The sequence below is a fragment of the Phyllostomus hastatus genome, unplaced genomic scaffold (assembly GCF_019186645.2).
Source record: "Phyllostomus hastatus isolate PE091 unplaced genomic scaffold, TTU_PhHast_1.1 phas_scaffold_317, whole genome shotgun sequence".
Classification (NCBI taxonomy): domain Eukaryota; kingdom Metazoa; phylum Chordata; class Mammalia; order Chiroptera; family Phyllostomidae; genus Phyllostomus; species Phyllostomus hastatus.
In genome coordinates this window covers 5,397,962-5,413,032 of record NW_025334023.1, presented here as the reverse complement: position 1 = coordinate 5,413,032, position 15,071 = coordinate 5,397,962, and the positions used below count along the sequence as shown (strand labels likewise).

The 15,071-nt window shown below is 42.5% G+C and overlaps 1 protein-coding gene across 1 annotated transcript in view; it reads left to right on the top strand.

Annotated features, from left to right (window-relative positions):
- Positions 1-15,071, top strand: part of LOC123805419 (glycerophosphodiester phosphodiesterase domain-containing protein 4-like) — an 80,419-nt gene that overhangs the window by 22,677 nt on the left and 42,671 nt on the right. The window contains exons 5-10 of the mRNA XM_045817960.1: positions 3,286-3,345; positions 11,778-11,876; positions 11,947-12,040; positions 12,873-12,950; positions 13,730-13,875; positions 14,282-14,364. Of these exons, the coding sequence (XP_045673916.1) occupies positions 3,286-3,345; positions 11,778-11,876; positions 11,947-12,040; positions 12,873-12,950; positions 13,730-13,875; positions 14,282-14,364 (560 nt within the window). The remainder of the gene's footprint in view (positions 1-3,285; positions 3,346-11,777; positions 11,877-11,946; positions 12,041-12,872; positions 12,951-13,729; positions 13,876-14,281; positions 14,365-15,071) is intronic.

Sequence of the window (15,071 nt, the reverse complement as noted above, 5' to 3'; positions counted from 1 at the left end):
CCTTCCTGAGTAACCTCACAAGGTGCTCCTGCCTATGATATGGTGCCCAATTGGTGCCGGGAACCCTCGGAACCTAAGATTGCTCTTGTCTAAGTAGAGTTGGAGTTTGCATCAACTGCTTGAATTTTAGGCACAAGGGAATGGTGGAGAAAAACAGACCTGTGCTATTAGAGGATACATCTTGTCACTTTGACCTTTTGAAGAGTTGGCAAAACATCCTTTTTCTATTCTGCTGTTTCATAGCCTATTTTATGGCTCACTCAATATTGTTATTTTAGGCACCCACAGCTTTACCTTCAGGCACCCTAGCAGTACCTTTACAGACTGAACTGACTCATTTCATTTCCTATCTCCTGAGAATCAGTCTTTCTGGGCCTTACAAATTCGCTCGTTTTTTAAACCTATTATAATGCACAACTGCTAGTCTGTAGTCCAGGTGCCAATTACATTTTAGCAAGTCTTTTGGCAATAGTGACCCTGCTTCTGTTGTCACATAGTGGTGTCACATAGGGGCAGAAATTCAGACCAGGCCAGAGAAAGGCCTGTGGAGTGGAAAGCTTATGGGAGGACAATTGAAACCCATCCGAGTAAGTGGGTTCACATCCTGCCTGGCATCTGAAAAGCTAGACCCAGAGGCAGTGTTTTTTGAAGATAGAGAGGATTTATTGTGAGGCAGGTACACAGGGAGACTGAAGGCAAGACCAAATCAGTCTCCTGGAAGAAAAGCCTGAGTTTTAAGGGTTGAGAGTAAGAGGAGGCTTTACATTTTCATAAGTTTATGCTGGGAAGGTTTGGTTGGATAATTTTGAGATTAGGCACATAGGGTAGAGGATGTGAGAGATGTGAAGGCAGGCACAGAGGATCTCCAATCTTGACAGAGTTTGGAGAGAAAAAAGGTTCAAGATTCTCTGCACAGACTCAGGTGGGCTCAACTCGTCTTGGCCAGTGTTCACCAGTTTCAACTAGTCTCTGCTGAGAGACTGAAACAAAGATTCCTGGGGTTTTTCTGTAAAATACTTTTAAAAATGTGTCTAATGTCCAACATTTTAGTGTCTGATTTCATTCCAGTCTGGTCTTTGTAAGGCACAAAAACTTTGTTAATGTCTGGTTTCACTCTCCCCCTCCTTTGAAGTTTCCTCAGTCTTGACGGATGGCGTGGCACAGGTACAGTGCTGTCTCTGTAAGGTACCTCAAGGTGCATTAACCACCACTCTGATGTGAGGGTGGTTAGCTTTAAGCTGATCAATAGGATTGGTGTGTTATTTCATAACTTTTAGGAAACTGCAGTTTTTTGGTGCCAGTTTGTACATAGGGCATATATATCTTTCTCTGATTTCACTATTTCTCGTCCCTACTGACTTAATATCTGATACAAAAGAAGTCAAGCCCCAGATCAATTACCATTTGCATTTGTTATTTTTTCTCAATAAAATGTATGAATCATTGTGAGTGATAATTACTGGGTTATAGAGAGATTTTTAAAAAATATAAGTAATTCTTGTTTCTATGCAGTGCATTTCAAAGAGATATGTATCAGATAAAAAGTTAACAATAGTTCCTTAATTCAATGAGTTTAGAATCTAGCGGGGTCACTAAATCATAGAGAAAAATAACTAACACAGGCAGAGCATTATAATTGTCATTAGAAAGACCTAAATAAAGTTCTACATGGATTCTGAAGAGGAAGAGGTGACTTCTGTCAAGAGGATTAAGTAAGGCTTCTTGGAAGAGTGGGCACTAGAGTGGGATCATGAAGGGCTGTTGGCCTTGGATGTGAGTGTATGAGGATGGAGAGGAACATTCCAGGTGAGAGACATCATGACAAATTGGCAAGACAGAACAATATGGGGTGTGACAATGTAAGAGGGAAAGGCTAGTCTGTTAGTGCGAAGGGCTTAATGAAGAATAATGGGGGATGAGGCTGAAAACATAAGCCTGTGGCAGCTTTCAGAGGCCTGGAAAGTATGTCTAAAACTTTTGGAATAAATCAGATTTCCATTTTAGGAAAATCGTCCTAACAGTTGTGGTATGGAGGATGACTATAGCTGGGGAGACAAGTTAGACCCTTTTTTTCCCCCAGTGTTATTGAAGTGTTTTTTTTTAATTAATGACTTTTTGTTCAATTACAGTTATCTGCATTTCCTCCCCACCACTCCCCCTCTCAGGTCCAGCCAAACCTCCTTCCCTCCCTTGCTTCCACCCTCCCCCTTCATTTTGTTCATGTGTCCTTTATAGTAGTTCCTGAAAACCCTTCTCCCCATTGTACCGTCCTGCCCCCCGCCCCCCTCCAGCTGTATATATAATGGGGAAAATGCAGATGAATGAAGTAGCTGAGCCAGACTCTGGCCACTGAATGGGACTGTTTTCACACACAGTAAACGTGAACTGCTGTAGTTGGCTTTTGCGGGGGAATGAGTTCTATTGTCTAATAACAAGTGTATTTTAACAACCCTACTCTACCCTACCTTTTTTGCATGCATACAGTGGCAACAACAGTGAACAAAGAACGAGACCTGAGTTCTATTTCCAGCTCTATCTTTGGGTTACTTTGAACTTGGTCAAGTCATATTACTCTTCTCAGACTCAGTTTCTTTTGTTTGAAATGAGAATGATCATATTTAATAAAATGGTATTTGATAGGGCTGGGTAAAGAAGAAATGAAATTATGTACATAAAATTAATTTGGTAAAAAGGGAAGTGCCATATACATCCCAACACTTAGTTGTGTCCTAAGCATCTGAGAACTCCAGTTTTCAATTTTCATCTCCACACAAACTGAGTGCCTGGCTAAGTTGAGATTGAAATCTAACTAAGATTTATTGCCTAAATACCAGAGTTAACAGGGATGGTTAACAGTTGTGACAATGACACTGGTTCCTCAAGAAAGAGATTTTAAATAACCCTTGGACATGCTGTCTCCTGTCCTCTGTTCTCTCACAAGTGGGTCTAAGCAATAATTCCAGGAGTAAGGTCCATTACAGGGGAGGGAAGTTGGAGGAACTTAGGCAGGATGTCAGAGTGTGGAGAGCATAATAATTAGTTCTTCCTGGGGATGCTGGTAGTAGTTACGACAGGAGGGGACATTTGAACCAGCTTTGAAAGGTCAGTGGCCTGGGGAGGGAGAGCTTTTCAGGCAGTGGAACAGCGTGGCAAACTCCCAGAGGCTGAGAAGTGCAGGTATGGCAAGAAGTGCCAGAAGGGAAAGGTGTTTGACTGCAGAACAGTGCTGTGGGCCACAACTCGGTGACTTCAGAATAACCTCTGTTTTCTTCTTTGCTTTTTCAGGTACTTGGATTTCTGTTGATTTGGGAAGGCTATGAACTCTACCTGCACTGGTGTCATAAGGTGGGACATTTGAATCTTCAAGGGGACCTCAGACCAGGACTGAATGTGCCTTTTTGGCACTCACTGTTAATGCAGAGCTGTGCTTTCTTCCCTGTTCCCATTAGAAGGAACAGATCTACTTACTCTGTTTCAACTGAAATCATTAAATTTCTAACAGATAGAACTGATTTTCTGAAGGATCTGAGCACAGACTTTATTTTCTTTACCACTTCTTATTAACCTACTCTGTGACTCTGTTCTTCCCGTCCTATTAAAATCTGAGGTGAGCTCGTTCCTTTCCAAGTCCTATATAGTCACAAGGACATGCTCATTTCAGTCATTAAAAACTCAGTTTGTTGTAGAAACCCAAACTCCAGCTTGATGACTTCCCCCGTCCCCCACTGTGGAGAGAGCACAGTGGTCCCATTACCTCTCTCACCAAAGGAGGGCGGGCTCAGGGGAACAGCATATGGGATCAGAGAACACAGTCCCACAAGGAAGGGCTAGCGGGGCACCTGGGGTTGACCCATCAGGACCAGGTACATGCAACAAGAGTTGGCCCTTTGCCCATGGGCTTTTTCCAAGTGTTTCTCAGACACCCTCCTGCTGAGAACCTGCTGAGAGTTGACCACAACTCTTGGTGGAGCCAATGCCTGTCTTCCTATAGCCCCCAAGTTTGTCTGGTGAGGCCCCTTCACTTGGAGCTTTTTAAGATGACACCAGCATGACTTCTATCAAAGGATCGGTGTTTGGTCCCCAGGGAGCAGGCCTCAGTGCCCCACCATCTGTGAACGTGCAGGTCATTCCAGCATGGCCTCCCCCCTCGTTTTGTTCTGCCACGTGCTTGTGCAGCAGAGCACAGCCCCTTGCTTTTGGACACACCGCTTCAGGCATGGGTTTGACATGTTTCCTTGTGTTTCCTGAAACCCGGGGACAGTCCCCTCAGAAGGGGTCCCCTTCAATTTCCTCATACTCAAGACATGTGAACTGGAATATAAATGTAAGAGTTATTAATTGCAGGTGGCTGGAGAAAAAACAGTTATTAGAACAGATGGAAATAGAAGTCATAAGGTCTCACAGGGAAAGGATGCAGATTGAGAAGCAAAGAAAACGGGTCTCATTGAGATCACTGCCTTTTTTCAAGTTGGGGCACTGTGATCTGTTAGTCACTACAGAGGATGCCTCTGGGATGAACCATCTGATTGCTACGTCCCAGGCTCGTGCCTGTCGTAGAATTATGCTCGCCTTGCCCCTGCTGCTGCATGGCCTCTGCCACAGCAGGACCCTGTCATTGCCTTGAAGTCAGGAAGCCAGCTTCAATGGCAGCATCTCTCAGCTTTCCTCAGGCACAGGGGAGAGTCCCTGCAGCATCTTTCAAGGATGCTGATGCTTTCCATACCATTGCGGTCCTCAGTGTCCTCTGAGACATCACCCCACAGAACGTGACAGGGAGAGGGTAGGCTTATCATGGGCGAGAGCATTCTAGCACACTTTTCTCATTACATCTTTGTGTACTTCCTTCTGTATTACACCGATTTCATCAAGCCTGGGCCACTGTTGAGCCAGGGTTTCCGATAACCAAAGAAACAATTAGATCCACTTGGAGATGCAAAATACCAGGATTCTGGTAACCTATTCAGAAGCTTGGTCTAGTAGGTATACTCATATTCAATAAATTTTCAAACCATGGAGGATAGGCTTATCAGATTTGAAAGGAGAGACTGCTTCTGTTGGCAAGGGAGATTCTCTTGGCTTGGAGTTTTAGTTTTAGTGTACTTGGAATAAATCTAGGAGGAAGAGGTTAGCACTGGGCCTGTAACCCATTCCTCTTCTACTGAGGGATGCTCAGAGAGGAATGAATTCAATCAAAACTCCTTCTAACATGCAAATAACCCAAATTCCTGGGAAACTCATATAAAGATGTTTATTAGCCAAAGATAATGAGAGAGTCTTTACCCATGAAAATATCTAGCAGAATATAACCTCATATATTTGATTTGCTGATCGTAAAGAAACCTGGAATTTATAGATCTGTATTGTGGGAGGCATGGCTGGCTGGAGTTGTATAATTAATGGATATCAGATAAGCATGTTCCATAACCACAAAGGCTCCTTCTCTGAAACAGTGTTTCCACATACTTTACTCAAAACACACCGCACATTTTAAGTCTAAGACTAGAATGTATCCTAGTACAGAGGAGAAAAGGACTTTTAATGAGTCTGTGAATTTGACAGGATCCAGTTTCTCCAAGGGAAAGGGTTTTCTGTACCTAATTGTTTGTATTGTTTAAATCACTAGTTAAGGTTGGTGTTGGGTAAGGTTGCAGAATCATGAGACTCGTATAAATCTGACTTGACAGTTAAACTTTTGTGTTGTGGTGCTTTTTGTTTGCTAGTAGGTTATTTAAGATTTTTGCATCTATGTACATAAGAGAGATAGGCCTATGCATTCACGTATCTCTAACAGAAATGCATCCTGAGAAATGTATTCTTTGGCGCTTTTGTGATTGTGCAATGTCATAGAGTGTACTTAACGCATTTCTTACCGCACACGAGTTTTCTAGTGTTTCAAGTGCCTCAATCCACAAGCAAAAATGAAGTATAAACAGTTTCTGCTCTCTGAAGAGTCTCACAAATAATGGGAAGACAAAGAAACAATTCCCAAATGAAAGGAAAGGAGGAAGCCTCAGAAAGAATGCTAAATGAAATAGAGGCAACTCAACTATCAGATACTGAGTTCAAAGCAATGATTGTCAGGAAGCTCAATGAGCTCACAATGAGCTACCAGAAACTACAGGGAAGCTACAATGAGCTCACTGCAAACAATATCAACATGAAAAAGGAAATAGAAACTATCAACAAGGGCCAAGAGGAAATGAAGAACAGTTTCTGCTGAGAGACTGGATAATGGATGACAATAATGAAGGCTTTCCAGAACCAGAAACAAATCTGCCCAGCTCTTCCCCTGGGGGTACAAGGAGAGCACCTCGTAAAGATCCACCCAAAAGGTTGTCAGGTGATATGAAGCAGCATAAACCTATGTGTATTCCAGAGAATGGAAAGAAAAAATTTCCTACAAGAGCCTGCAGAGTTTGTGCCACCCATGGAAAAAGGAGCAAATCTAGATACTTATGTAAATTTTGTTTGGTCCCTCTTCATAGAGGAAAATGTTTTACACAGTATCATATGTTAAAAAAGTACTAGGAACTTTAATTGTTTAATTAGTTGTTTAATTGTTTTTGTAAATAAAAATGTTATAATTATTGAAAAACAACACCTAAAGTGCATTATGATCTGTAGTTATGATGTTTTAAATAACGTGCAGTCTGCCCAAAAAGTGAAGTCCCTGGCATATGTCTTAGAGATTTCTATGTGGTACACAATGTGTTAATAAACCCTAAGTGTTGCTTCTAGGATACAACCCTGCACAGCGTGTTACTGTACTGAATGCTGTAGGCAGTTCTGACAGAATGGTTAGTATTTGTGTATCTAACCATAACTAAACATAGAGAGTCTGGCCAAGATGGAGGCATAGGTAGAAACCCTTCACTTCCTCGCACAACCAAAAGAAGAATAACAACCAATCTAAAATCAATAAATAAACAGAAATGCCAGAAAAGCAAACTGCATGGAACTCCAACAACCAAGGAATTAAAGAAACAGTCAACCAGACCAACCACACCAGTAAGACAGGCCAGCGGAGAGAACCCAAGGCAAGGCGGTGGACCATGTGGGCAGGGCTGACTGAACAGGAAACTGGGACTCAGAGCTGACTGTGTACTACAGCAGGGGTTGCCACAGTGGGAGAAACTCCCAGTCTCACACAAGGGTTCGTAAGAAAGGGGGGCAAGAGCCGAGCAGGTGGGCTGAATTGTTCCCTGCCTGTCCCCTTCCCCACAGACAGTGCCCCAGCACATCAAGGAGGATTGCCCTGCCCTGGTGAATACCTAAGGCCTCGCACCCTTACAACTTAACAGGCATGCCGAGACAAAGAAATATGGCCCAAATGAAAGAACAGAGCAAAACTCCAGAAAGAGAGCTAAGTGATGAGGAGATAGCCAACCTATCGGATGAAGAGTTCAAAGCCCTGGTAATCAAAATGCTCACAGAACTGATTGAACTTGGTCATAAAATGAAAGAAGAAATGAAAGATACCCAAAGTGAAATAAAGCAAAATATTCAGGGAACCAACAGTGAAGAGAAGAAAACCAAGACTCAAATCAACAATTTGGAACAAAAGGAACAAATAAACATCCAACTGGAACAGAATGAAAAAACAAGAATTCAAAAAAAAATGAAGAGAGGCTTAGGAACCTCTGGGACAACTTGAAATGTTCCAATATTCAAATTATAAGGGTGCCAGGAGGAGAAGAACAAGAGCAAGAAATTGAAAACTTATTTGAACAAACAATGAAGGAAAAAGTCCCCAATCTGGCAAAGGAAATAGACTTCTAGAAAGTTCAGGAAGCTCAGAGAGTCCCAAAGAAGCTGGATGCAAAGAGGAACACACCAAGGTACATCATGATTAAGTTACCCAAGATTGAAGATAATAAGAGAATTTAAAATCAGCAAGAGGAAAGGAGACAGTTACCTACAAAGGAGCACATAAGACTACCAGTTGATTGCTCAAAAGGAACTTTACAAGCAAGAAGGTGCTGGACATAAGTATTTGAAGTCATGAAAAACAAGGACCTACAACCAAGATTACTCTGTCTAGCAAAGCTATCATTTAGAATGGAAGGGCAGATAAAGTGCTTCCCAGATAAGTTCAAGTTAAAGGAGTTCATCATCACCAAGCCTTTATTATGTGAAATGTAAAAGGGACTTATCTAAGAAAAAGATAAAAAATATAAACAGTAAAAGGACAACAAACTCACAACTCTCAACAACTGAACCTAAAAAAAAAAAGAAAATGAAAACAAAAACTAAGCAAACAACTAGAACAGGAACGGAATCAGAGAAATGGACACCATGTGGAGGGCTTTCAGTGGGGATGGGGAGGGGAAGAATAGGGAGGAAAGGTATCTGGAATAAGAAGCATAATTGGTAGGCATAAAATAGACAGGGAGAGGCCAAAAATGGTATAGGAGAGTTCAAAGAACTTAAAATATGTACAACCCATAGACATGAACTAAGTGGGGGTAAATGCTAGAGGGTTGGGGGGTGCAGAGTGGAGGGGGGATAAAGGGGAAAATGGGATAACTGTAATAACATAATCAATAAAATGTACTTAAAAATATAAATAAATAAACATAACTAAACCTGGAAAAGATATTATGCATTTCTACCACTGGAGTGCACCAGCGTCACCACAAATACTATACTAATGCTTTGCTCAGTGGCATTATGATGGCTACAACATAACTAGGTGATAGAAAATTTTCAAGACTTCCAGCCAAGATGGAGGCATACATAGGTAGATACACTGTGCTTCCTCGCATAAGCAAAAGAACGACAGCAGCAAATTTAAAAACAAAACACAACCAGAACTGCCAGAAAATCGAACTGTATCGAAGTCTGATAACCAAGTTGTTAAAGAAAAAAACATTAATCCAGACCAGTAGGAGGAGTGGAAATGCGCAGCCAGGGCGGAGAGGACGCCTGACAAGCTGGTAGCTAGAGCACCTGGATGGGTGAGGTGGCAGTTAGCAGAGACAGTAGTCTCACATTTTTCTGTAGATAAACCAAGTGGAACAACTGGGGAGCAAGATAGACCACGCAACCCAGGGTTCCAGTGAGGGGAAATAAAGCCTCAAAACCTCTAACTGAAGAAACCTGTTGGGGTTGTAGTGGTAGGAGAAACTCCCAGCCTCATAGGAGAGTTCAATGGAGAGACCCACAGGGTCCTAGAATGTACACAAACCCACCCACCTGAGAATCAGCACCAGAAGGTTACAGTTTGCTTGTGGGTAGTAGGGGAAGTGACTGAAAGCTGACCAAGAGCTGAGCAAGTGGCATGGTTCCCTCTCAGACCCTTCCCCCACATGCAGCACCAAAATGTATCAACCGGGTTGCCCCACCCTGGCCAATACCTAGAGCTCCACCCCTTACTACATAATAGGTGCGCTGAGACAAAACAAAACAAAAAAAAACATGGCCCAAATGAAAGAACAGATGAAAGCTCCAGAAAAATAAATACAACTGAGCAATAAAGAGATAGCCAACCTATCAGATGCAGAGTTCAAAACACTGGTAGTCAGGATGCTCACAGAAATGGTGAGTATGGTCACAAAATGGAGGAAAAAGTGAAGGAGTGAAGGCTATGCAAAGTGAAATAAAACAAAATGTACAGGGAACCAACAATGAAGTGTAGGAAACTGGGATTCAAGTCAACATTTTGGAGCAGAAGAAAGAAATAGACATTCAACCAGAACAGAATGAAGAAACAAGAATTCAAAAAAATTAGGAGAAGCTTAGGAACCTCCAGGATAACTTTAAACATTTCAACATCTGAATCATAGGGGTGCCAGAAGAAGAGGAAGAACAAGAAATTGAAAACTTATTTGAAAACATAATGAAGGAGAACTTCCACAATCTGGCGAAGCAAATAGACTTCCAGGAAGTTCAGAGAGTCCCAAAGAAGTTGGACCCAAGGAAGCACACACCAAGGCACATCATAATTATATTACCCAAAATTAAAGATAAGGAGAGAATGAGAATCTTAAAAGCAGCAAGAGAAAAGGAGACAGTTACCTGCAAAGGAGTTCCCATAAGACTATCAGTTGATTCCTCAAAAGAAACCCTAACAGCAATAAGGGGCTGGAAAGAAGTATTCCAAGTCATGAAAAGGCAAGGACCTACATCCTAGATTACTCTATCCAGCAAAGCTATCATTTAGAATGGGAGGGCAGATACAGTGTTTCTCAGATAAGGTCAGATTAAAGGGGTTCATTATCACCAAGCCCTTATTATATGAAATGTTAAAGGGACTTATCTAAGAAAAAGAAGAAAATAAAAAATATGAACAGTAAAAGGAAACAAACTCACAGCTATCAACAACTAAACCTAAAAAAAGAAAAAGTATGCAAACAACTAGAACAGGAACAGAATCACAGATATGGAGATCACGTAAAGGGTTATCGGTGGGGAGGGGGAAGGGGGAGTATCGGGAAAAAGATACAGGGAATAAGTAGCTTATGGTAGGTAAAACATAGACAGGGGGAGGGTAAGAATAGTATAGGAAATGTAGAAGCCAAATAACTCATATGTAAGACCTATGGACATGAACTACAGGGGAGAATGTGGGTGGGGGGTACACGGTGGAGGGGAATAAAGGGGGGAAATAGGACCAATGTAATAGCGTAATCAATAAAATACATTTTAAAAAAAAGAAAATTTTCACTTCCATTTTAATCTCATGGGAACAACTGTTGTAAAATGAGGTTTTTCATTGACCAGAACATTATTGTGGCACATGACTATATTATTTATTTTCTTGTTATGTCCTTGTTGAGTTTGGGTATCAATATTTTGTTGGCTTCATAAGAGATGTTAGAAAGTGTTACCTCTTTTTCTATTCTTTGGAAGAGTTTGTTAAAGATTGGAAATATTTCTTTCCTAAATAGAGGGAAGCAAAAGTAGGTTTACAGTTGTTCATAAAGAAAAAGACATGCAGGTTAGGGTTATAACAATAGCTTTATGAACTCTGTGTTTCACATACTGCAACTGTAGGCCTACTTTTGTTTACCCTTGTATTTGGCAAAATTAACCATTCATGCCAGCAAGGTATTGAGTTATTTTGTGGGAAGGTTTAATCATGGTTCCAGTTACTTAAATAGATACCCAGATTACAGAAAGGAAAGACTAAGTACTCTCTAGAATGCAGGACAGGTGTAAAATAGAAAGACTATACATTTCAAGGAGAAGTTAAGGTTATGTCTACTTAGTCTCAATGTTCTTTATGAAGTATACAGTGTTCTGGCATGAGGCAGATTCTTTTCATCTGTTGAAAAGATATTTACTGAATGCTTACTATGTGTCAGACATTCTGCAAAGCAGCGAAGATATAATCATAAATATTTTACTTGATGTCATGAAGCTTACAGTCTGTTGGGAAAACATACATTGCAAAGGTAATTACAAAATATATACCTCTGATGGTATGGATTGGAATAAAAGAAGTAATGGATATTTGTAATGGTCATTGTTGAAACCGAGTGAGAGATTCCAGAAAATGCTAAGGGCTGAGTGGAGGCTGGAGATGATAATTAGTAAAGGCAGCAGACCACGTAGCTGTGTGATTCTTTCCCCAGCCATGCTATACAACAAATACTCAGGAGCAAAGAAGGTAAATGATTGGATTTATCCAACATCAGGGGTTTGCAGGATGGTCAGAGTAAAGGATGAGGAAATGAGGTCCCTGGCACTGTGGGGACACACCCAATTCCCAAGAACAGTTCTGATCATCAAAGCCTAGTGCCTGGCAGTCAGGAGATACTGTTTTGTTTCCCCAGATCCTGATTGTGCTAGTGATTGGGATATGCACGTTTTTTATGACGGTTTTATGCAAATTCTGGCATGACCGGTGGCTGACACTGGGGCTCTCACTGAAGGTACGCATCATCCTGCAGGGCTAGCACTGTTTGTCCAGTGCATCCAGTCTGACTTTTGGCTTTTTCCCAGATCTTGGCTCCCTACATACACCTGAGCAGCATAACCATGATGGCTCTCCTTTCCTGGCCTGTGGCCTTCTACTTGGTCCATTGGGAACAAGAAGGTATGTTATGTGGGTGGAGACTCATCCTTTCAGCTCTGGCTTCAGCTTGCATACTCCACTCAGCAAAACACGAGCTTGGTAAATAGTCACCACTCTGCCCCTTTGAAATTCCTTTAGCTTATTACTCAGGCATGTTCCTGTGGTCAAACTCACAAGCCCACATGGCCTGTCAGCACATTTTCCTGACCAAACAGGCCTGCTTCTTAAGACGATTCTCCTAGGAAAGTAAGAAAGATCTCCATGTTGTTAACACAGTGACTGTCTGAAAGGGAATGGGGTTGGGGGGAGGGTAGAGGCCACATTAATGTTATTTGACACAGGGATGGTACTAGTCACTCTGTTCTTTCAGATTGTGTTCAAACATTACTGGTTTCACTAGTGAGCTTAGACTAGGTCAGAGGTCCCTGCTTATACTCTAGTAATGCAAAACAGGCCACTGTGAGTCACTGTTACATCTGCTTGAGAATGTCTACCTCTGCCACTGGTTCCCTCTCCATTCTTCCCAAATATCATGGAAACAAGTGAGAGTCAGAGCTATACATTACATTGTCTTGAGAATGAACTTATCTCCCAGCATCTTTACTGAGAGACCAGTAGAATCGTTTTCTATGTGTCTCTTTTTACTCTTGGTTAAACAAGGAGTGTTTGCTTCCTGACTGTACAAGGCTGGAGACAAGAGAGTGACTAGATTGGTAGTGTTGCCATTGTGTGTTTGTACGTGTGTGTGTGTGTGTGTGTGTGTGTGTGTGTGGAGAGTGAGTTATAGGAAATGTTTTGGGGCAAGAGCTTAAAGGGAAAAATAATGAACTCTTTTCCATTTCTGAAATTTTAGCTAGATTCAGAAGAAAGAAGATTACACATCAAAGGAGAGAAACAGTCCAGAGATATGCTAGACTCACAAAGCTGAGAGGTTAGAGCTGGAGATGCAGATTTGAAGTAACTGAAGTATAGGTGGTAACTTAAAAATGTACAAATGGGTAAAACCCTCAGAGGTCTACAATTAGAAGTGTTCAGGAGTGACCAGTTTTAACAGGCATTCTGGATGAGAAGTGTATGTGTGAGAGAGAGACACAGAGAGACACAGAAGCAAATGCGGTGTTAATGTTTCTTGAGTACCTGTTATGAGTCAACATGGGCATATCGACTCTGTGAGGTAGATGGTAGCAGCAAGATGGCCCCAATGTGAGAGCCAGAGAGGTTAAGCAATGTGTCCTTAGTCACACAGCTTGTCAGTGGTAGTCTCTGGCTTTGAACTCAGATTTCTCTCAGCAGCGCCCCTTCCACTGTCCTGCACTGCATTCTATATAGGGGCGTTTTAGGCCAATCTTTACAGGCTTCAGGGCTTTCTCAGCAGCAGCCATTGTGCCCCTACTCCTGAGAAGGAATTCCTTAACATCCTTCTCCTTCCTTTCCTTCCCACCCCCCTGCACAGTTCATTTCCTGTAGATTTCCACAGAGTAATATTGCCTTCATAATACTCACACTTGGATAGTCCTGTTCTTTCAAATCACTGAAACCAAATGGGGATGTGACAGAACTAGAGAGGACGTCAGGCGATCCACAGAGCCCACGAAACCCACACACTGCGTGTTCGCTGACTGCTGCTTTGGGAGAGTTAGTTGCTTTGAATGGGTCTCCATCTCTCTTTATCTTTTTCTTCTTACTCTGCCCTCCTTCCAACTTTTTCAGCTGTACAAGTGGCTATTGGATTGCCATTTTTTCTTATCCTTTGCTGTCTCTTTCTGGTGCCATTGGGGATTCATTCTCCCTGCCTTCAGGAGAAGGATGAGTTGGGACCCAAGCCGGGCCTCTTTGGACATAGAGGTGCGCCCATGGTAGGTGTGAGCCTGGTGTCCGTGGGTGAGTACCTGTGTGCGTGGGCTTTATGGACAAGGGGAGGGGACCTCAGAATCTCAGGAATCTCTGGAGAAGAAAAGGAGTTGACTTCACATTACCAGATAAAGAGTTAATTGTAGAGGTTGCACTTGAACCCAGGTCACCTCTCAGTCCATTTCTCGTTACTGTGCCCAGTGGCATTGCCTCAGAAGCTCAGATGAGCATAGTCCCAGGTCCGTATTGGGTGGAGGGGCATAAAGGCAGGCTCTTTGAAAAATAATCTCCCAGGCAGCCAAGCGCTGCTCCCTGAAGCCCTTTTGTCACGGGCTCCCTCCCTGCTATTTTAAAGGGATTCTGGGGGGAGAAACTCTGAGGTAGATGGTCTGATGTTTTTTTCTTCCACAGCTGGGGCCTGAGAATACCATGATGTCCTTTGAGAAAGCTGTTGAAAATGGGGCCTATGGGCTGGAGACTGACATATACGTGAGGTAGGAAAGCAGAGGTTGGTGGGAAGGAGAGAAGGCTGATGAGATGGAAGATGACCAGCCTGGGCGAGCTGTAGAGAGGACGAGCCCCGGGGGTACCTCCTGTGCTCATGTGCCGTGGATGCACAGAGCGCACTCACAGGGACCACTGCTCCCTTCCAAGTCAGTCTCTTAGTATGAGCTCAGAAATCATCACACTCTGTGTAGATTCCACACATATTCATGTTTGTCCCCTTGCAAACCATGCTTAACCTTAAACCCCATGCCCTTACCTAGCAATGTGCTTACCTAACAGTCCCTGGACACCCACTGTATCCCAGGCCTTCTTCTGAGTGCCATTGGGAGGCAAATGAGTACAATGCACTCCTACTGAGGAGATGCTCCCAGCCAGTGAAGGAGACGTGGCTTGTTTACCACAGTATAAGACCATTTGTGGGGAGTGTCTTTCAGAGAAGATTTAGTGAAATGCAATGGAACCTCGGTGGAGCAAAAGACCACCTCCTATTGTATGAAGAAGACCTATGTACTCAGAACTGTGTTTGGGCTGAGTCTTGAAGGAAAAAATATTATTTTACCAAGTGTATATGCGGAAAAAGATGGTATTCCAGGCAGAGGCAGCAGCTTATTCAAGGGCGTATAAATCAGAAACAACAACTTCGTAGATCAGCGCGCTAACCTGCATGGATGCCAAATTGGCGTGCTGTGGGGAC